The sequence below is a fragment of the Saccopteryx leptura genome, chromosome 2, assembly GCF_036850995.1.
Source record: "Saccopteryx leptura isolate mSacLep1 chromosome 2, mSacLep1_pri_phased_curated, whole genome shotgun sequence".
In the NCBI taxonomy this organism is placed as follows: Eukaryota; Metazoa; Chordata; class Mammalia; order Chiroptera; family Emballonuridae; genus Saccopteryx; species Saccopteryx leptura.
The window spans coordinates 313,230,326-313,251,825 of record NC_089504.1 but is presented as its reverse complement, the minus strand read 5'-3'; the positions used below and the strand labels follow the sequence as shown (position 1 = coordinate 313,251,825).

At 39.3% G+C, this 21,500-nt stretch overlaps 1 protein-coding gene across 6 annotated transcripts in view; it reads right to left on the bottom strand.

Moving 5' to 3' along the window:
* The window catches only part of TRIM24 (tripartite motif containing 24), a 95,410-nt gene extending 74,807 nt beyond the window's left edge, over positions 1-20,603 (bottom strand). For 4 of the 6 annotated variants that reach the window (XM_066362802.1, XM_066362805.1, XM_066362804.1 and 1 more), the window contains exon 1: positions 19,931-20,602. In XM_066362802.1, coding sequence (XP_066218899.1) covers positions 19,931-20,297 — 367 coding nt within the window. In that variant the 5' untranslated portion in view covers positions 20,298-20,602. Of the gene's footprint in view, positions 1-19,930 lie in introns of all 6 variants that reach the window. The other 2 variants (XM_066362803.1, XM_066362806.1) reach the window with 1 other exon arrangement.
* Between the last annotated feature and the right edge of the window lie 897 nt (positions 20,604-21,500).

The window sequence follows — 21,500 nt, the reverse complement described above, 5'->3', positions numbered from 1 at the left end:
ACAAACAAGAGAGAGCCCAAGTGAACCACTTAACTTCACACCTTAAGGAACTAGTAGAAAAAGAACAAAGACAACCCAAAACCAGCCTAAGAAAGGAAATAATAAAAATCAAAGCAGAAATAAATGAAATAGATAACAGAAAAACTATAGAAAAAATTAATAAAACAAGGAGCTGGTTCTTTGAAAAGATCAACAAAACTGACAAACCCTTGGCAAGATTCACCAAGGGGAAAAAAAAAGGACTCATATAAATAAAATCCAAAATGAAAGAGGAGAAATCACCAAGACATCATAGATATACAAAGAATTATTGTAGAATACTACGAAAAATTATATGCCACCAAATTTAACAATCTAGAAGAAATGGATCAATTCCTAGAATAATACAACCTTCGTAGACTGAGTCATGAAGAGGCAGAAAGCCTAAACAGACTAATTAGCAGGGAGGAAATAGAAAAAACTATTAAAAACCTCCCCAAAAATAGAAGTCCAGGCCTAGACAGTTATACTAGTGAATTCTATCAAACATTCAAAGAAGACTTGGTTCCTATTCTACTCAAAGTCTTCCAAAAAATTGAAGAAGAAGCTATACTTCCAAACACATTTTATAAGGCCAACATAACCGTCATACCGAAACCTGGCAAGGACGGCACAAGAAAAGAAAACTACAGACCAATATCTCTAATGAATACAGATGCTAAAATACTAAACAAAATACTAGCAAATCGAATACAACAACATATTAAAAAAATAATACATCATGATCAAGTGGGATTCATCCCAGAATCTCAAGGATGGTTCAACATATGTAAAACGGTTAATGTAATACACCATATCAAGAAAACAAAGAACAAAAACCACATGATCTTAATCAATAGATGCAGAAAAGGCATCGATAAAATACAACACAACTTTATCTTTAAGACACTCAACAAAATGGGTATAGAAGGAAAATATCTCAACATGATAAAGGCCATATATGATAAACCATCAGCCAACATCATATTAAATGGCATAATACTGAGGACTTTCTCCCTTAAATCAGGAACAAGACAGGGTTGTCCACTTTCTCCACTCTTATTTAACGTGGTGCTAGAAGTTCTAGCCAGAGCAATCAGACAAGAGAAAGAAATAAAAGGCATCCGTATTGGAAAAGAAGAAGTAAAGGTATCACTTTTTGCAGATGATATGATCCTATACATCGAAAACCCCGAAGACTCCACAAAAAGATTACTAGAAACAATAAACCAATACAGTAAGGTCGCAGGATACAAAATTAATATACAAAAGTCCATAGCCTTTCTATATGCCACCAATGAAACATTAGAAAACAAATTCAAAAAATAATCCCCTTCACGATTGCAACAAAAAAAAATAAAATACCTAGGAATAAACATAACAAAGAATGTAAAGGACCTATATAACGAAAACTACAAAGCATTGTTAAGGGAAATCAAAAAAGATACAATAAGATGGAAAAATATTCCTTGTTCTTGGATAGGAAGAATAAATGTAATCAAAATGGCTATATTACCCAAAGCAATTTATAAATTAATGCAATTCCCATCAAAATTCCTATGACATTTTTTAAAGAAATGGAACAAAAAAATCATCAGATTTATATGGAACTATAAAAACCCCCAAATAGCCAAAGCAATCCTAAGGAAAAAGAATGAAGCTGAGAGCATTACAATACCTGACTTCAAACTATATTATAGGGCCATGACAATCAAAACAGCATGGTATTGGCAGAAAAATAGACACTCAGACCAATGGAACAGAATAGAAAACCCAGAAATAAAACTACATATTTATGGTCAAACAATATTCGATAAGGGGGCCAACAACACACAATGGAGAAAAGAAAGCCTCTTCAACAAATGGTGCTGGGAAAACTACAAAAGAATGAAACTCGACTACAGCTTGTCCCCTTGTACTAAAATTAATTCAAAATGGATCAAAGACCTAAATATAAGACCTGAAACAATAAAGTACATAGAAGAAGACATAGGTACTAAACTCATGAACCTTGGGTTTAAAGAGCATTTTATGAATTTGACTCCAAAGGCAAGAGAAGTGAAGGCAAAGATAAATGAATGGGACTACATTCAGACTAAGAAGTTTTTGCTCAGCAAGAGAAACTGACAACAAAATAAACAGACAACCAACTAAACGGGAAATGATATTTTCAAACAACAGCTCAGATAAGGGCCTAATATCCAAAATATACAAAGAACTCATAAAACTCAACAACAAACAAACAAACAATCCAATAAAAAACTGGGAAGAGGACATGAACATTCACTTCTCCCAGGAAGAAATACAAATGGCCAACAGATATATGAAAAAATGCTCATCTTCATTAGTTATTAGAGAAATGCAAATCAAAACTACAATGAGATACCACCTCACACCTGTTAGATTAGCTATTATCAACAAGACAGGTAATAGCAAATGTTGGAGAGGCTGTGGAGAAAAAGGAACCCTCATTCACTGTTGGTGGGAATGTAGAGTAGTACAACCATTATGGAAGAAAGTATGGTGGTTCCTCAAAAAGCTGCAAATAGAACTACCTTATGACCCAGCAATCCCTCTACTGGGTATATACCCCAAAAACTCAGAAACATTGACACTTAAAGACACATGTAGCCCCATGTTCACTGCAGCATTGTTTACAGTGGCCAAGACATGGAAACAACCAAAAAGCCCTTCAATAGAAGACTGGATAAAGAAGATGTGGCACATATACACTATGGAATACTACTCAGCCATAAGAAATGATGACATCGGATCATTTACAACAAAATGGTGGGATCTTGATAACATTATATGAGTAAAATAAGTAAATCAGAAAAAAACAAGAACTACATGATTCCATACATTGGTGGGACATAAAAACGAGACTAAGAGACATGGACAAGAGTGTGGTGCTTGGGGGGGGGGAGGGGAGAAGGGAAGGGGCACAAAGAAAACTAGGTAGAGGGTGACAGAGGACAATCTGACTTTGGGTGATGGGTATGCAACATAATTGAATGACAAGATAACCTGGACATGTTTTCTTTGAATATATGTACCCTGATTTATTGATGTCACCCCATTAACATTAATAAAAGTTTATTTATATAAAAAAATAGAAAGAGAGGAAAGAAAAAAAAATATATGCGAAGAAGTTCTAATGTTTTCCTTCACATCAATGGAGTATATTTTACCTCAGAATGTGGCACATATCCCATTTTGGAGACTAACTTTATAGTGTGTACTTGAAAATGGAGGAGTAAAATTTGAGAAAAGGTCAGGGTTCCAGGAAGAAAGGAGAGATCCATACATTTAGGAGATAGTTTAACTTGGTGAGATTGTTAAGAAAAATTAAAAAGACAAAAATGTAGAGATCTAAGAACCAAAGTTTTCAAATTATCCACATCTAAAAAAAGATGCAATGCAATTTAAAACTGGTCTTCCAACATCAACTTTTCACCAGGACAGAGTACTATCTAGAAAAGCTTGCCTGCCATGAATAATTCTATGAACTGGAAAGAATAGATGAGGCAACGGTTTTCAGTCATTGGACAATAAGTCCCTTGATTCCTGAAAAAGGGGAAACTCGGGAGATGCGCCACTAAAATGACTTCCTAATTTCTCTAACTCGGGACTGTTTAGTGACTGCTGTGTAGAAAGCTAGAGCCAAGGCAAAACATAGCTAAGCCAGAGATTGTGGCTATGAAACAATACAAGCACTGGAGAGGTGTGAGCTGCACAGAGGACAGGTGAGTTGCACAGGGGACAGGTGCCAGAAGTCTTCACATCCTTGGCTAAAAATTATCACATGTGTACAGGGTAAAACCTCCGAAAGCTAACCAGAGAGGAACTGCTAAGGGATGGAGAGAAAGGCAAAGATACTAGAAACCCAACAGGAACAAAAAGAAAACAAAAAGATGGTAGTCTTAAACTCCACCATACTAATAATAACTTCAATGTAAATAAGATTAAACAATTAAAAGCAAAAATGTACAGCTTGGATAAGAAAGCTAGACCCAACTACACATTGTCTACAGCAGACACACTTAAACTAAAAAAGATAAAAGAATGGAAAAATACATCATTCAAACCCAAAGACAGAAAATTGGTGTAGCTTTATTAATAATATAAGACAACAGAGACTTAATGAAGAAGTAGTATGAGATAAAGAAGGACATTTCACTGTTTAAAAGGAGAGGCAATTCAGCTGTAAGACAAAGCTTCAAAACACCTGCAGCCAAAACTAACCAGCCAACCAAATGGGAGTTGATAGGCACAAACAACTCTGACAAAACCTTAATACTTAAAATATATAAAGAACTCACAAAGCTCAACAACAAACAAGCAAACAATCCAAATTTAAAAATAAGTGAATCTGAACACTTCTCTCATGAAGACATACAAACAACAAATAGATATATGAAAAGATGCTCACCTTTGCTAGCTATTAGAGAAATACAAATCAAAATGACAAAAGACCACCTCACACCCATTAGATTGGCTATTATAAACAAGACAGGTAATAACAAGTGTTGAGAGGCTGTGGAGAAAAAGGAACCTTCACTCACTGCTGGTGGGAATGTAAACTGGTACAACTATTATGAAAGCCAGTACAATGGTTTCTCAAAACATTAAGAATAGAGCTACCATATAACCCAGCATTCCTTCTACTGCAGTGGTTCCCAAACCCTGGGCCGCGGGCCAGTACCAGTCCATGGGCCATTTGGTACCGGTCCGCAGAAAAAGAATAAGTAACATATTATTTCCATTTTGTTTATACTTAAGTCTGAACGATGTTTTATTTTTAAAAAATGACCAGATTCCCTCTGTTACATTCGTCTAAGACTCACTCTTGACGCTTGTCTCGGTCTCGTGATACGCTGCCGCTAAAATTAAACCCTTAAACTAGCAAAATGAGTGGAAAACAAAATTCCATTGAAAGTTGTTTTGCGAAGTGGAATAGGGCCAGTGAGACAGAAGAAGAACCTACGACCTCGAAGAAAAAGGCAGCTTCATTTAACAGACAATACTAGGAGTTCTACTTGAAGTATGGATTTATTGCAATTGGTGATTCTCAAGCACCAAGGCCACTTTGTATTATATGCTCATTAAATTTTACTGTCTTGTTACAATGGTTATCTATAGGATCCATTAGAAGGAAAAAACATTTCTACACACTAAGACTACAATAGTGATAAATGTTTCGCCTATCTAACAAAAATATTCCTAAACATTCTAGGATTTACAACCTATCCCTGACACCACAATAATTTGGCAAGGCTGGGGTAGGGAGTTTTAAACCTAAGTAATTTCTGAGGTAGTTTAAGATGAGAGAAGCTAAATGAAGTTACTTTTGCTAAAAGCCTTTAAATTACCTATTTGCTAAAAAAAACCTTTTTCTATATTTCACATGCACCCCCCATGTTCATCGCATCATTTAGTAGTCAAGACATGGAAACAACCGAAGTGTCCCTCAACAGAGGATTGGATAAAGAAAATGTGATACACACACACACACACACAATGGAATACTACTCATCCATAAGAAATGATGATATATTGCCATTCACAACAACATGGACCGACTTTGAGAACAATTATGCTAAGTGAGAACATTATGCTAAGGATAAATACATCAGAAAAAGCTAAGAACTATATGATTTCACACACAGGTAGGATATAAAAATAGACTCATGAACACAGACAAAAGTGAAGTGGTTACCAGGGGAAGGGGGGTCAAGGGGAGTAAAGAGGGACAAATATATGGTGACAGAAATGATACGACTTTGGGTGATAGGCACACAACACAATCAACAGTTTAAATCCTATAGAGATGTTTGCCTGAAACCTATGTATTCTTATTGACCAATGTCTCCCCATTAAATCTAATTTCTAAATTAAAAAAAACAACAACAGGTTAATTAGGGATAAATCAATAATCATGCCTGAAGATTTTAACATTCATCTCTATAACTGATAGAACAACAAAAAAACCCCAGTAAGAATACAGTGGTACCTTGAGATATGAATTGAATTCATTCTGTAACCGAGCTTGTAAATCAGTCAACTCGTATATCAAACTGCCAATACTGGATCCATGCGCCAAAGCACCAACTTGGCAGCTTCCCAAATCACGACTCGTATCTCAGAATTTCGCTCAGACTCAAACAAAAATACGGACCAAGTCACAGCTCATATCTTAAAAAATTTGTATGTTAGTCTGTTCGTATCTTAAGGTACCACCACTGTATAGATTTTACAACACTATCAACCAACTTGTCCTAATTGACATTTACAGAATATTGCGCCCAGTCAATACAGAATTTAAATTCTTTTCCAAAGCATGTGGAACATTCAGCAAGGTAGATGATTTGCTAGGACAGAAAATGTCAATAAACTTCAAAAGATTTGAATCTTACATAGTAGTTTTTTTTTTACTATAATGGAACAAGCTATTCAGAAACTATATACCTTTAAATGAACACACTTCTAAACAATCCATAGGTCATGTGGAGGGTGGGGGGGACACAAGAGAAATTTTTGAATATTTTAATGGAACAGTAATGAAAAAAAAAAACCCACAAAATTTGAGGTAGCTTAGAGGGAAAAAACCCCTATACTTTAAAGCAAAAACAAAGAATAAATAGAACAAAGCCAAAAATTAGTTGATAAGTCCTTTTTAATAGTGACCCAAAAAAGGAAAAACTATGAATTACAAATAGGAATAGAGGGAATATCATTCATCTTCTGAAAACCTTAAAAGGACAGGACTGCTATGAACTAATTTATGCCACTAAATGTCCCAATCAGATGAAACTGACAATTTTCTTCAATTTACCAAAATAGAATTTGACAAGAAATAAAAAATCTGAACAGCCTTGTATCTATTAGAGACATTAAATTCCTAATCAAAAACCTTGCCATAAAGAAAACTCATTTTTAAAAAAAAGAGAAGAGCCTGACCAGGCGGTGGAGCAGTGGATAGAGCGTTGGACTGGGATGCGGAGGGCCCAGGTTCGAAACCCCGAGGTCACCAGCTTGAGCGAGGGCTCATCTGGTTTGAGCAAAAGCTCACCAGCTTGAGCCCAACGTCCCTGGCTCGAGCAAGGGGTTACTCGGTCTGCTAAAGGCCTGCGGTCAAGGCACATAAATAAAAAAAAAAAAAAAAAGAGAGAGAAAGAGAAGAAAAAGAAAAAAAGGGATAACAGAAGAAGGAAGGAAGGAAGGAAGGAAGGAAGGAAGGAAGGAGGGAGGGAGGGAGGGAGGGAGGGAGGGAGGGAGGGAGGGAGGGAAGAGAAAGACAGAAAGAAAGAAAAGAACTCCATTCCCAGATGCATTCATTGGTGAATTCTGTCAAATATTTAAGAAAGAATATTAATTTTACAAACACTCTTTCAGAAAACAGAGATAAAGGGACTATCTCATCAAATTTTGAGGCCAATATTACAAGAAAACTGTATCACTAATATTTCTCATGAACACTAAAAAATTCTTAAAATATTTGCAAATCAAATTCAGACATATGAAAAGAATAACCAAGTAGGGGTATAACCCAAGAGTGGTTTATTGGTTTAACATCTGGAAATCAATGTAATTCACTATATTAAAGGATAAAATGAAAAATCAAATGATCATTTTTACAAATAGTGTACAGAAAAATAATTTCACCAAATTCACCATCCATTTATGATAAAAACCCTCAGCACACTAGGAATAGAAGAAAACATTTTTAAAGTTAATTTACTGGGATGACACTGGTTAATACGGTGTGTCTGTAAAGTCATGGTGCACTTTTGACCAGTCACAGGAAAGCAACAAAAGACAATAGAAATGTGAAATCTGCACCAAATAAAAGGAAAACCCTCCCAGTTTCTGTAGGGTAATGTGGCAGCCTGTGCGCCTGTGCGCCTGATGACATAACACCGTGTATACAGCGGAGCAGCCCACGGCCATGCCAGTCGAGATGTGGACGGTACAGAGGAAAGTTCAGTGTGTTCTGTGGCTCGCTAAATTCGAATCTGTGACCAAAGTGCAACATGAATATCGGCGCGTTTATAACAAAGTGCCACCACATAGGAATAACATTACTCGTTGGGATAAGCAGTTGAAGGAAACCAGCAGTTTGGTGGAGAAACCCCGTTTTGGTAGGCCATCAGTCAGTGACGAGTCTGTAGAGCAGGAGTCTACAGACCCCTGCTTTTTACACAGGGGGCCAGTTCACTGTCCCTCAGACCGTTGGAGGGCCGGACTATAAAAAAAAACTATGAAAAAATCCCTATGCACACTGCACATTATCTTATTTTAAAGTAAAAAACCAAAATGGGAACAAATACAATATTTAAAATAAAAAACAAGTAAATTTAAATCAACAAACTGACCAGTATTTCAATGGGAACTATGCTCCTCTCACTGACCACCAATGAAAGAGGTGCCCCTTCCGGAAGAGCGGCGGGGGCCAGATAAATGGCCTCAGGGGGCCGCATGTGGCCATCTGGCCATAGTTTGGGGACCCCTGCTGTAGAGGCTATACGGGATAGCTACCTAAGGAGCCCTAAAAAATCTGTGTGTCAGCCCACATCGAACTGCACTATGAATAGGTATGAAACTGGGAGAGCTTTCCTTTTATTTGGTGCAGATTTCACATTTCTATCGTCTTTTGTTGCTTTCCTGTGACTGGTCAAAAGTGCACCATGACTTTACAAACACACTGTATAATTACACAGGACTGAAACTTCTTTTGATAATGGGCATCTATAAAAAACTAACAGCTAACATATTAATAGTAAACGAATGAATGTTTTCCTAAGATAACGAATGAGGCAATTAATATCCTCTCTCATTTAATACTGAAATTAAACTATTCAATATTGTACTGGATAGTCTAAGTCAGGGGTTCCCAAACTTTTTACATAGGAGGCCAGTTCACTGTCCCTCAGACCGTTGAAGGGCTGCCACATACAGTGCTCCTCTCACTGACCACCACTGAAAGAGTTGCCCCTTCCAGAAGTGCAGGGGGGGGGGGGGCCTTGGAGCCGGATAAATGGCCTCAGGGCGCCACATGTGGCCCGCAGGACGCCTAGTCTAGGTAGTGCAACAATGGGAAAAGAATGACAATTATAAAAAATGGCAAGAAAGAAGTGTAACTACCTGTTTAGGCAACATAATGGTCTAAAAAAACAACTAGGTTTAATAATTGAATTTAGTAAGATAATGACATACAATTAATACACAACTCAACTGTATTCAATATACTAGCAACTAACAATTGGAAATTTAAAAACACCACTTACTTCTCAAAAATTGTACAATACCACTACAATTAAAGTGTGCTGAGAAATTAACGACCTAAATAAGTGGGAGATAAAACATGTTCATAGATAGGAATAGTCAATGTTATTAAGATCATCCTCCCCAAACTGGTTCCAGATTCAATGCAATTCCAATAAAAATCACACAGGTTTTTGTGTATAAACTGACAAGCTGATTCTCAAATTTATAAAGAAATGCAAATGACTTTAAAGAGCCAAAACAATATTGAAAAAGAACAAAACTGTCCAATTTCAAATTTTCTTAAAACACTAGAATTAATGTATAGACAGTACTGAACGGATAGATCAATAAAAAATAGAGTACAGAAACTGAACTATACATGTATGTTCAACTGATTTTCCTCAAAAATGGCATAGTAATATAATGGGAAAGAACTTGTTTCAATAAATAGTGCTTCCACATATGATTAAAGACATGAACCTCAAATACAGTTGATTATAACTTATCTCATACAAAAAGTACTTAAAAGCTTAACAATGACAATACAGAAAGAAAAAATAGGAGAAAATCTTAGCAAACTTGGGTTGGGCATAGAATTGTAAGAAGACAAAAATTACTAACCATTAAAAAAAAAACCTGATAAACCACATATCAACATTTAAAACTTCAGCTCTATAAAACATCATTTAAAAAAGTGAACAAGAATGCTAAAGAAGTGGGGGAAAAATACTTGCGATTTGTGCCTAACAGGACCAATATGCAAAATATAAAGAATTTTTACTTTTCAACTATAAGGAAAACTGGCCCTTGCTGGGTAGCCCAGTGGGTTAGTGTCATCCCCATATGCTAAGGTTGTGGGTTCAATTCCTGGTCAGAACACATGCAAGAATCAACCAATGAATGCATAAATAAGTGGAACAACAAATAGATGTTTCTCTCTCCATTCCTCTCTTTCTAAAATCAATAAAAATAATAAGGCAAACTACCTAATTTTTAATATCTGCAAAAGACTTAAACTGAAATTTTAACAAAAGAGATACTGTATACAAATGGCTAATAAGCATAGGAAATGATGCTCCTCATCAGTCATCAGAGAAATAAAAATTAAAACCATGATATACTCCTTCACTCAAACTAGAAAGTCAATGGTAAATAATAACATTACCCAAATTTGTGAGGATGTGAACCAACTAGAACTCTCATATGCCTGACCAGGCGGTGGCGCAGTGGATAGTGTCGGACTGGGATGCGGAGGACCCAGGTTCAAGACCCCGAGCTCGCCAGCTTGAGCGTGGGCTCATCTGGTTTGAGAAAGCTCACCAGCTTGGACCCAAGGTTGCTGGCTTGAGCAAGGGGTTACTCGGTCTGTTGAAGGCCCATGGTCAAGGCACATATGAGAAAGCAATCAATGAACAACTAAGATGTCACAACGAAAAACTGATGAATGATGCTTCTCATCTCTCTCCGTTCCTGTCTGTCCCTATCTATCCCTCTGTCTGACTCTCTCTCTGTAAAAAAAAACAAAAAAAAACCCCCAAACTCTCATACACTGCTGGAGGGAATGCAGCAAAATGGTACAGCCAGGGTAACATACATTTATGATGCAAACAAGAAATTCCAATTCTAAATTTTACCCAAGGAAATAAAAACATACCCACATAAAGACCTGTCTACAAATACTTATAAAAATTTTATTCATGCCTGGCCTGTGGTGGCACAGTAGATAGGGGGCTGACCTGAAACACTAAGGTTGCTGGTTCAAAACCCTGGGCTTGCCTGGTCAAGGTACATGCAACAAGCAAGCAATGAACTAAAGTGATATTTCTTGATCCCCTCACTCTCTCCCCAGTTTCTGTAACATATACATATATGTATGTATATATATATAACTTAATTTTTATTTATTTTTTAAATGCTATTTTAATGTTTGCTTTATTGATTTGAGAGAGAGAGAGACGGGAACATCAATCTGTTCCTGTATGTGCCCTGGCCAGGGGCTGAACTGACAACCTCTGCACTTCAGGATTATGCTCTAAACCGGTGTTTCCCAACATGGGTCCCACGCCCCACAGGGGGGCAATTCAATAGTTAAGGGGGGCAATTTGAAAATGGACTTGACACAACTCTTTCGCCCCGGGCCATTTAAATGCAATGCTAGATATCGGTGCCAAATTTAACAAAAAATGTAATTCTTAAATAATTGCGGTAAATAATTATTAAGTGTAAGTTCGTTTGACGAGACCAAAATATCAACTGGGTGATTGGCGTTGTCAAGTAAACTTCATCCTGGGTTCACCGCGGAGCGTGCCGTCTGCCGCGGGGGACCCCGGACGTTTTAAAAACTCGCTAAACAACGCAGTTATTCTCACCTAATTGGCCCATCGTAACTTCTGTAGTGTTTCACATCATTCAGTTGGTGTTAATTTGAAATAAGTGTCAGTCAAAACTGTTGTAAAAGCTCGTTGATTTAATAAATATACATATATATTGTATAGATATAATTGGTAAGTATTTGATTTTATTTTTATCAATATTAAACTCTTTATTAAGTACTTCTTGCATCGGGGCTAGAAAGCACTAATATTTTATAAATATTATTGGGGCTATAATAGTGCATGCACGACAATTTTAATTTTAGAAGCATAACTTTCCAGAAAATTTTGTCAAGTGGAAAAAATATAGATACCTTTTGATTTGTGGTGGTAGTGTAGTAAATGTGCTATATACATTTAAATAAATATGAATTTTTAGTATACGTTTACTCTATGTCACATTGAATATATTTTAACACATATTTTAATATTAATTTTTAATTGATCTTATTTTTATTTCTTATAGCCCATAGTAAAATGAGTGGTGCAAGCAAGAAAAAACTCGTCAATATTCGGAGGAATATTTAAAATTTGGGTTCATACCCACTGTTCACGATGAGCGGATTCCTTTTTGTCTTTTATGCCAGCAATGCTTGACCAACGAATCAATGAAACGAGGTCGTCTTGAGGCGAATTTGAAGGCGAAACATAGTGCTCATATTAATTCAGATTTGAGTTACTTTAAAACTTTAAAGAAAATTTTTGAAAAAAGAACAACATCAAAGTCTCTATTTACTGCTCATACTTCAACTAATAATCGTGTTCTTGAGGCGTTATCAAATTTCTTTATTCATTGCTAAAACTGGAGAAAAATCACACTATAGGAGAGAATTTAATAAAATCATCAATATCAGCATTTCTTAAAACGGTTCTTGAAAAAGATGACAAAGATGTAAAAGCTATGCCACTCAGTGACAATACTGTTAGCAGAAGAATAGACGAAATGAGTGAGGATATTGAAAAACAACTTATTGAAAAGCTGAAAACAAGAAAATTCTCCTTGCAAATGGATGAATCAACTTTGAGAGACAGTGAGGCAGTATTGATAACTTACGTAAGATATATTGATAAAGGACATTTTGCTGAAGAAATGTTGTTCTGTAAAAGATTAGAAAGCACCACTACCTCCAAAGATATATATAATAAGCTAAAAAACTACTTAGATGTATGTCAATGATATACCAATGAAAAATAGAACTTCTTGTGCTGCAGATGGTGCTCCCAATATGATGGGCAAGAAAAATGGCTGCTTAAAATTGATGAAAGATGCGAATCCAGAAATGATTCTTGTGCATTGTGTTATTCATAGGGAAAACTTGGTAGCTAAAAACATCTCACCTGTTCTGAATGAAGTATTACATACAGTAATAAAGTGTGTTAATGCTATTAAAGCTAGTGCCAAATGTGAGCGTCTTTTCAAGCTATTTTGTGAAGAACAAAATGAAGACCATGTGAGACTTTTACTTCCTATTGAAGTAAGATGGCTATCTAAAGGAAACTGTTTGAAAAGGTTTATGGAACTGTTTGATACTCTTAGTGATTTTTTAAGCGACAAACCTGAAATGAAGTATCTGTTAACAATAGATGGTAAAGCATTTGTGAGTTATTTAGCCAATATCTTTGAAAAACTAAATATATTAAATAAGCAACTTCAAGGAACAAATAAAACTCTTGTCGATGCAAAAGCAAAGATATTTGGTTTCATTACCAATATTGAGTTATGACAAAAACATATTAACAACAAAAACTTTAAACAGTTTCATTGGCTCCAAAAATGTGAAGTAACTGATACCGCTTTACTTGTTATTGTCAATCATTTGAATATTCTATCGGCTGATTTAAAAGAAAGATTTTCTGATTTAAAACAAATTGATTTCCCAACATGGATGATGCAGCCAATGTTAGTGGATTTGTCTGATATATCAAATATGCAGTATCAAGAAGAACTCGCAGAATTGCAAAATGATGAGTCAGTTAGCTTTATTTAATATCAAAGGAGCGATGGCATGGCTTTGTGAGGAAACAGAAATCAAATACCCAAATTCAACCAAATGTGCAAGAAACCTATTGCTACCGTTTCCATCTTCATTTTTAGCTGAATGTGGATTTAGTGCTGTAAATGATTTACTGGTAAAAAAAAGAAATCGGCTAGATATAACACAACGTGGAGACTTGAGACTAAAGCTAACCAAATTGGAACCTAATATAAAATATCTGTGCAGCAAGCAGCAAGCGCAAGGATCACACTAAATTAAAATAATAAATTAATATAGAAAAATCTGTATTAAAATTATTTGGAATTTAAATTTCTGTTTTTCATTATGTTTTGATTTTTTTTTTTTTTTTTCATTTTTCTGAAGCTGGAAACGGGGAGAGACAGTCAGGCAGACTCCCGCATGCGCCCGACCGGGATCCACCCGGCACGCCCACCAGGGGCGATGCTCTGTCCACCAGGGGGCGATGCTCTGCCCATCCTGGGCGTCGCCATGTTGCGACCAGAGCCACTCTAGCGCCTGAGACAGAGGCCACAGAGCCATCCCCAGCGCCCAGGCCATCTTTGCTCCAATGGAGCCTCGGCTGCGGGAGGGGAAGAGACAGACAGAGAGGAAAGCGCGGCGGAGGGGTGGAGAAGCAAATGGGCGCTTCTCCTGTGTGCCCTGGCCAGGAATCGAACCCGGGTCCTCCGCAAGCTAGGCCAACGCTCTACCGCTGAGCCAACCGGCCAGGGCTGTTTTGAAATTTTACTTACTGTGTTTTGTTAACAATTTCATAGTGATTTCTTCCTAGAACCTATCATTTATGTTTATTAAGTGAACAAATCAATTTTTTAATGTTAAAAATTATGTATGTTACATGGGGGGGACATAAAAATTTTAGAAAGGTTAAGGTGGGGCATGGCACAAAAAAGGTTGGGAAACACTGCTCTAAACCAACTGAGCTATCCAGCCAGGGCAATAAATCAATCTTTCTTTAAAAAGGAAAAATTTCATTCATAGTAGCCTAAAACTGAAAACAATAGTAATTTCCATCAACAGGTAAACACTGTATATAGAACTGTTGTGTATAAAACAGATATAGACAATATGAATCAACTTTAAATACTATTAATCCTTTGCCATTATATTTTGTACTCAAAATGAATTTATACTTTTTGCTAAGAACCAAAAGAAATCAGCTTCCAGAATTGAGCGTTACATATACATTCACACTCCTGGACAAATAACGTGGCCCCTTTCAAACATTTTTGAGCATTTGTAAATTATACTTCTTTCTTACAAGTTAGTTTTTTAAAAAAAGATAAAGCATTATAGTGATTTTAATATTTAAAAATGAGTTAGGGCCTGACCAGGCGGTGGAGCAGTGGACAGAGCATCGATCTGGGGTGTGGAGGACCCAGGTTTGAAACCCCAAAGTTGCTGGCTTGAGTGTAGGGTTGCCGACTTGAGCAAGGGGTCACTCACTCTGCTGTAGACACCCCCCCTACCCTCGTCAGGCACATATGAGAAAGCAATCAATGAACAACTAAGATGCTGCAATGAAGAATTGATGCTTCTTATCTCTCTCCCTTCCTGTCAGTCCCTCTCTCTGACTCTCTCTGTCCCCCCCCCCCCAAAAAGAGGAAGAATTTATTTTCTATAAATTCATTTAGGATAAAATAAGGAACACCAAAAAGTTTAATGGCAAGGGGAACTAGATATAATACTGTTGAGAATTACGACTCCTACATCTGAATTTTGGTCTTAAGTTTTCCAAAAGAACCCTCTTATAATTAACTAACTGTATTTTGAGCTAAGAAAACACTAGGTTTCATATTATACTCTAGAATTCTAAAACTATGCCAAATTGGGCTCTCTGGGTTGAGGGACCTAGAAATATAAATTTTAACAAGTACACCAGGTGATTCTAGTACAGCTAAAAATGGAAAATTCCAATCTAAAAGTTAAGAATATAAATGGAACATGTTATATGGCCTCAAACTTTTTGTTTGGCCTACACAATGGACTTTTGTAGGTATGTTATTTTCTTTCAAATACCTGCCAATATCTAATACTAGAGAAATTTTACACAAAATCAAGATTTCACACTTCTCTTTAAAGAAAAAAAAAAACCACAAAACCCAGAAAGAAAAGTCCTTCAAAACTGGACCTGCACTATCACATGACAATCTATCTGCTGGAGCTCAGTAGAATTTGCCACCTTTCATTCCCCACCATTTCCCTATTACTATAATACCAGGCTCATAGCTCTCCATCCCAATTAACCTGCTTAGCCCTATAGGTATGGTATGTGTAGTTTCATCCAGGACAGATGTACTCACAAGTTCATTAAGAGAATGAAGAACAGGTGATCAAAGGAATCCTAATGTGTCTAAACTGTTGATTCAGCTAGTATTAAAGTAAGTTTGCAAGGAGAGAGGAAGAAAACACTCCAGTCAAGAAGGCCCAGGATATTTTTAATTCATTGAAGATAACCCTAACTCTTTTTAGAGGTATACACTTCTAAAGTAACATTAAAGCCTTTTCTTTCTCAGTATAAAAACAAAAACATTGATCTTCCATTGTAAATGCTTTCCTTAAACTTTTGCTTACAAACTCAAAGATAAAAAATAATCCCTGCCCAGGCACAAGAATCAACCAACGAATCTTTATTATATGCGGCTTAAGTGTCTGTTTGTCGCCGATAGCTTATTGGTTGCTTGCGTAACTGTACTAGCCAATGGGGTGAAGTTGCCACGACTGAACGCAAATTGAGCGGGTCAGGGGGAAGGTGAACATTTGTTTGCATTGGCAATCATCTGCTTTTGAAACAATTTAAGGCTGAACGCAAATTGAGCGTGTCAGGGGGAAGGTGAACATTTGTTTGCATTGGCAATCATCTGTTTTACATAAAAACTACGTCTTAACGTAATTTCTTTTAAGAATGCCTCCTAGAAAATACAGCACTGAAGAGGTGAGAAAAGGAGCTAAAGCTGCACAAAAACGGCTTTCTTGACAAAAAGAAACCACTGAGCAGAGAAAGACAAGGCTTGCTTCAGTCGCAGAGCAAATGCGTCTTTCTCGGCAAAATGAGACTGATGAGCATAGAGAAACAAGGCTTGCCTCAGATGCAAGACAAAAAAGCCTGTCTCGACAAAATGAGTCCCTTGAACAAAGCCAGGAGAGAAATGCAAAAACGACAGAGTAATGCTGACCTAAACGCAAAAAGGATTAAAACAGTTTCAAATGGAGAAACTTTAATTTTTGAGCATTCCTCTGGTGACATGAATATTAAATGTGAACACTGTCAGTCCTTAAACTTCAAGTGAGAAACTAATCAATTTGACCGTGGCAAGAAATAATTTTCTCAATGTTGGCATTTTTTTACCTGAGCCTGCATTTGGACACAACTTTATGTTGCCTGTTCAAGAGTTCGTGAAAGAATGGACGTAAAATTAAAAATAATTGATGGTCCTCTGCAAGGTGAGCTTAAAAATGATGGAAAGATCTACACAAGAAATGTTGTGTACAAAGAGATCTTTGACACGTGAATTAACATTTTATTATTTAAATCACCTTTATTTATTGAGCTAGCGGTGGCTCTTAAGAAATGTACCGCCAGTGGTTTCCTTCATTGCACTCTACTTTAAGCAATTAGGCAAGTAGAAGGGGGAAACCCCGTGGGGCACTAAGCAAAGGGGCGTCCTCGCCGCCTGCCCTGGGTAATTCAGTTTGAATTAGCAGACACCTTTGCACAAATCATTTTAATTACAATTTATAATATCTAGAACAACCGTTATTTCGTATGACCGCCGGGCTTTCTAGTGCATAAATAAGTGGAACAACTAATCAATGATTTTCTCTCTCTCCCCCCTTCTCTAAAATTAATAAATAAAAATTTAATGTGTCCGGGCCCTGGCCGGTTGGCTCAGTGGTAGAGCATCGGCCTGGCGTGCAGAGGTCCCGGGTTTGATTCTTGGCCAGGGCACACAGGAGAGGTGCCCATCTGCTTCTCCATCCCTCCCCCTCTCCTTCCTCTCTGTCTCTTCCCCTCCCGCAGCCAAGGCTCCATTGGAGCAAAGATGACCCAGGTGCTGGGGATGGCTTTGTGGCCTCTGCCTAAGGAGCTAGAATGGCTCTGGTCGCAACAGAGCGACCTCCCCCATGGGCAGAGCATTGCCCCCTGGTGGGCGTGCCTGGTGGATCCCAGTCAGGCGCATGCGGCAGTCTGTCTGACTGCCTCCCCACTTCCAGCTTCAGAAAAATGCAAAAAAAAAAAAAAAAAAAAAAAAAAAAAATTAATGTGTCCTGTAGTCTCTTCCTTTTTGACTCACCAGACCACCATACCATACGTTATTATAAAAGAATAACGTTGTTATAATTATTTGAGCCTAGATACCAACTTCATTTACTAATTACGGTATTCAAGAAAGATAGAGATAAATAGTTGGAGATTGGAATTACAAAACATTTTGAGAAATCTGAATGACAAACTTGTCTCAGAATTGAAAATCAGAGCTTTTATTACCCATGTTTTCATTCATTCTGGTCAGAATGTCATGGCCATGCAAACAATACATCTTAATTCTACAATTATGCAAAATTCAGATCCTAATTGACTACTAACCTGTTTAACCACTTAATATAAATAAAAGAAACTTTAAAATGTGTCAAAATAAATTAAGAACTAAGATTTAAGTTTCACCAGTTCTAACTTTCCAACAGGTGGGCCACATCTGCGCAAATTAGTGTGAAGAATCTGAGATTTACTCTACTTAACAAGCTAATAAAATAGTTTACCATGGATGCGAGGAAAAGACAGGAGACTCCCGTCACAGGCAGAGGGTAGTTTATTATTTACAATAATAACATAAGCCAAAGCACACCCATTTGTAGTCCCAGTTCCCATCAACAAGAAGAGGGCCAGTTGACACCTGCACAGGCAATGGGCTGTGTGTCACATGAGAAGAAACCTAGTTAGGGACTTAGGGAACCCTAATTTTTCATGATGAGCAATAAATATGCCTGCCTTTAACTCTAGGAGACATTTACCTTTATTATATATAATATGCATGCCTATTCTTTGCTCTGATGGAAGACACTTTCTTCTAAGGATGTTCCTTATACAAATATCCTTTAAACATAGAAACAAAGGCAATCATTCCGCGGGCAGGACCTGCAGAAAAAGAGGGATCTACGGAAAATTGTCTCCCTCAACCAGATACTGTTGCTAACATGTAATTAAATGAGGATTCTAACACCACAGTCTCTTTATAAAACATTAATTTCATACACCCCTTGACCTCGCTCAATTATTTAATTAGCATAGCTCAAATTAAATCAGCTAGTTTCTCTAAAATGAATTCCCACGCAAAGCAAAAAATCGTATACACGTGTTTTATATATTAAATAAAAATAAATCTCCTTCCAGTTACTTTGTATGTTTTAAAGCTGCTGAAATATTTGCAATATTAAAACCTAAAAGCTTCTAGCATTCCACTAGAAATAATTACTGTGCTTACTTTAACTAACTTTAAGTGTTTCAAACTTGTTAACGTTAGCAATGGAAACTACCTGTCAAAAGTCTCATTATACAGTAACAAACACCACAAAGAGAACGGTAACTTCAACATTTCCAGCTGTTGCCTACAAAATACAAGAAAACTCGGCACCCCAGACCACTTTGTTCCATTCCTCTTTCCCCCTTGCCATCTCAAAACAAAACCTTCGAAAGAAAAAGGCAACAAAACACCGTCTCTTGGTTCCTTTGTCCACAGCCGAGAGAAGTGAACTGGGTTCTCATTAAGGTACCGAACCCGAAACACGCAAGACAGAAAATAGACTCTGATCAGAAATCATCAAACCAAGTCCCCATCACTTCATCCCCTCCAGCACACACACACACACACACACAAGCACAAAAACCCGTGGGCACCGACGAGCTGATTAAGATCATATGCACCTGGACAAAGCTTTGGGGGAGGCAGAGGGTGGCCGTTAACTAGAGGCAGTTGGCAAAGAACCCGAGATACAGACAACAGCGGACTCCCGACAGAATTTTTCAAAAGTGCGGGCCGCCTGACCCCGGAGGAGACAGCCGAGGGACAGAAGCAGCGGCAGCAGCGCGGCCAAGTCCACAGCGCCCGGGGAAGTTGCTCGCGGGGCGCGCGGGCCCTCCATGTCACCGCCGCCGACACATACCCTCCGCTTCGCCCCTCCCCCGCCGCGCACCCCGGCGGCGGCGACATGACAGCGGGTCCTCCGCCCGCCCTCGGCGGCCCCGCACCCGCCTCTCACCTTGGGTGGCGAACGGCGAGGAGCCCCCGACCGGCGAGCCGGGGCCCGGCGGCGGCGGCGGCGGCGTGTCGGCCGAGCCCAGCATGGGCGCGGGCAGCATGAGGTAGCGCTGCGGCGCCGGCAGGCAGCGCTGGCAGAAGGAGTGCAGGCAGGGCAGCAGCTTGGGCGCCCGGCTCTGGATGTTCTGGTGGCACACGGCGCAAGTGTCCAACAGGTTGAGCCGGGCCGCCTCGCCGCCGCGCTCCGAGTCGGGGCCCTGCCGACTCTCGGCCTCGTTCTCCCCGCTCGGCGCCGCCGAGGAGCCTCCGGCCGCGGCCGCCGACACCGCCGCGGCTGCCGTCGCCGCCTTCTCCACAGCCACCTCCATTGTCCTGCCCCCGCCGCTGCCGCTGCCGCCGCCGGGGAAGGGGGAGCGCTGTCTCCTCCCGCCGCCGCCGCCGCCCCCGACGACCTCCTCCTCCTCCTCCCAGGCCGCTCCGGTGACCCGCGGGAGAAGGAGGGCGGGAGGGAGGGCGGGCGGAGGAAGCCTCCTAGGCACCGGGGATCCGCCTCCCGGGTGGCGCGGCCGGAAAGAGGGGATCTGTCAGCGGGGACCGTTCCTTGCACCAGGGAGGCTGCGCTCCGCCCGCCTCGCCAATCGCCGCGGCGTTCCCCGAGTCCGCCCAGCCCAGCCGAGCCACCCCGCTTTTCTCTCGGGCCAGGGGCCCAACCCGGTCCCGCCCCAGCACCCGCCCCCACGCGCTCTCCCCGAAACTGATACAACGGCTGGGAGCGCACCGCCCAATAGCCGCAGCGCATGGCCAGGGGGCGGGGCCTGCCGGAGCCCGCGAGGCTCTGATGGCCACGGCGGGAGGCTGAGAGGTGGGAGGGCGCTTGCCCAGCCCCGCCCCTCAGAATTCCTAGAACCGCGGTCTGATTGGCCTTTTGTGTGCCTGTGGCTCCCCTAAAGGATTAAGGGTTCATTTGTCAACCACCAACCGCCTAATTCGATATGCCAGTCTTGGCTCCTCCTATAGGGCGGAGCTCCACCGTGTCTCTGCGTTAATTAAGCGGCTGATTTCAAAACTACTTTTACTACTGGAGACAGAGTCCTGTAGGAGGAATGAGTATGGAGAGAGGGTCAAGGGATAACAAAGTGAAGAATGAAGAGCAAAGAAAGAAAGAATTTTAAAATGGAGTGTTGTAAAGTAACCATGCCTCACTTCTTCTGGTTTACGTAGAGACACCAAGTCCAGATGAATTTTGAAGGGTTTTATTAAAAGGAGGAGATTTATTAATATGCCGGCTGCATGTGACTAACATGGGGCATATCTGACCCAAATCGTGCAGCACCAAATGTATCTCAGAGGCTGGTTATATACTCTTCGACCATATACAGTTTGGGGGGGCATGACAGCATGACAATCATTAAACTGTTGCTCAAATAAGTTTGTAAATATGATATATATATATTCTCTTATAGTTTGCATTGGGTGTGGGGGACAGGCAGAGTACTTATAGCCTAAGGCTTAGTTTTAAGACTAAGCCTTTCCCACCCTTTTAATACTAAGATCTTTTTGAGAGACAAGAT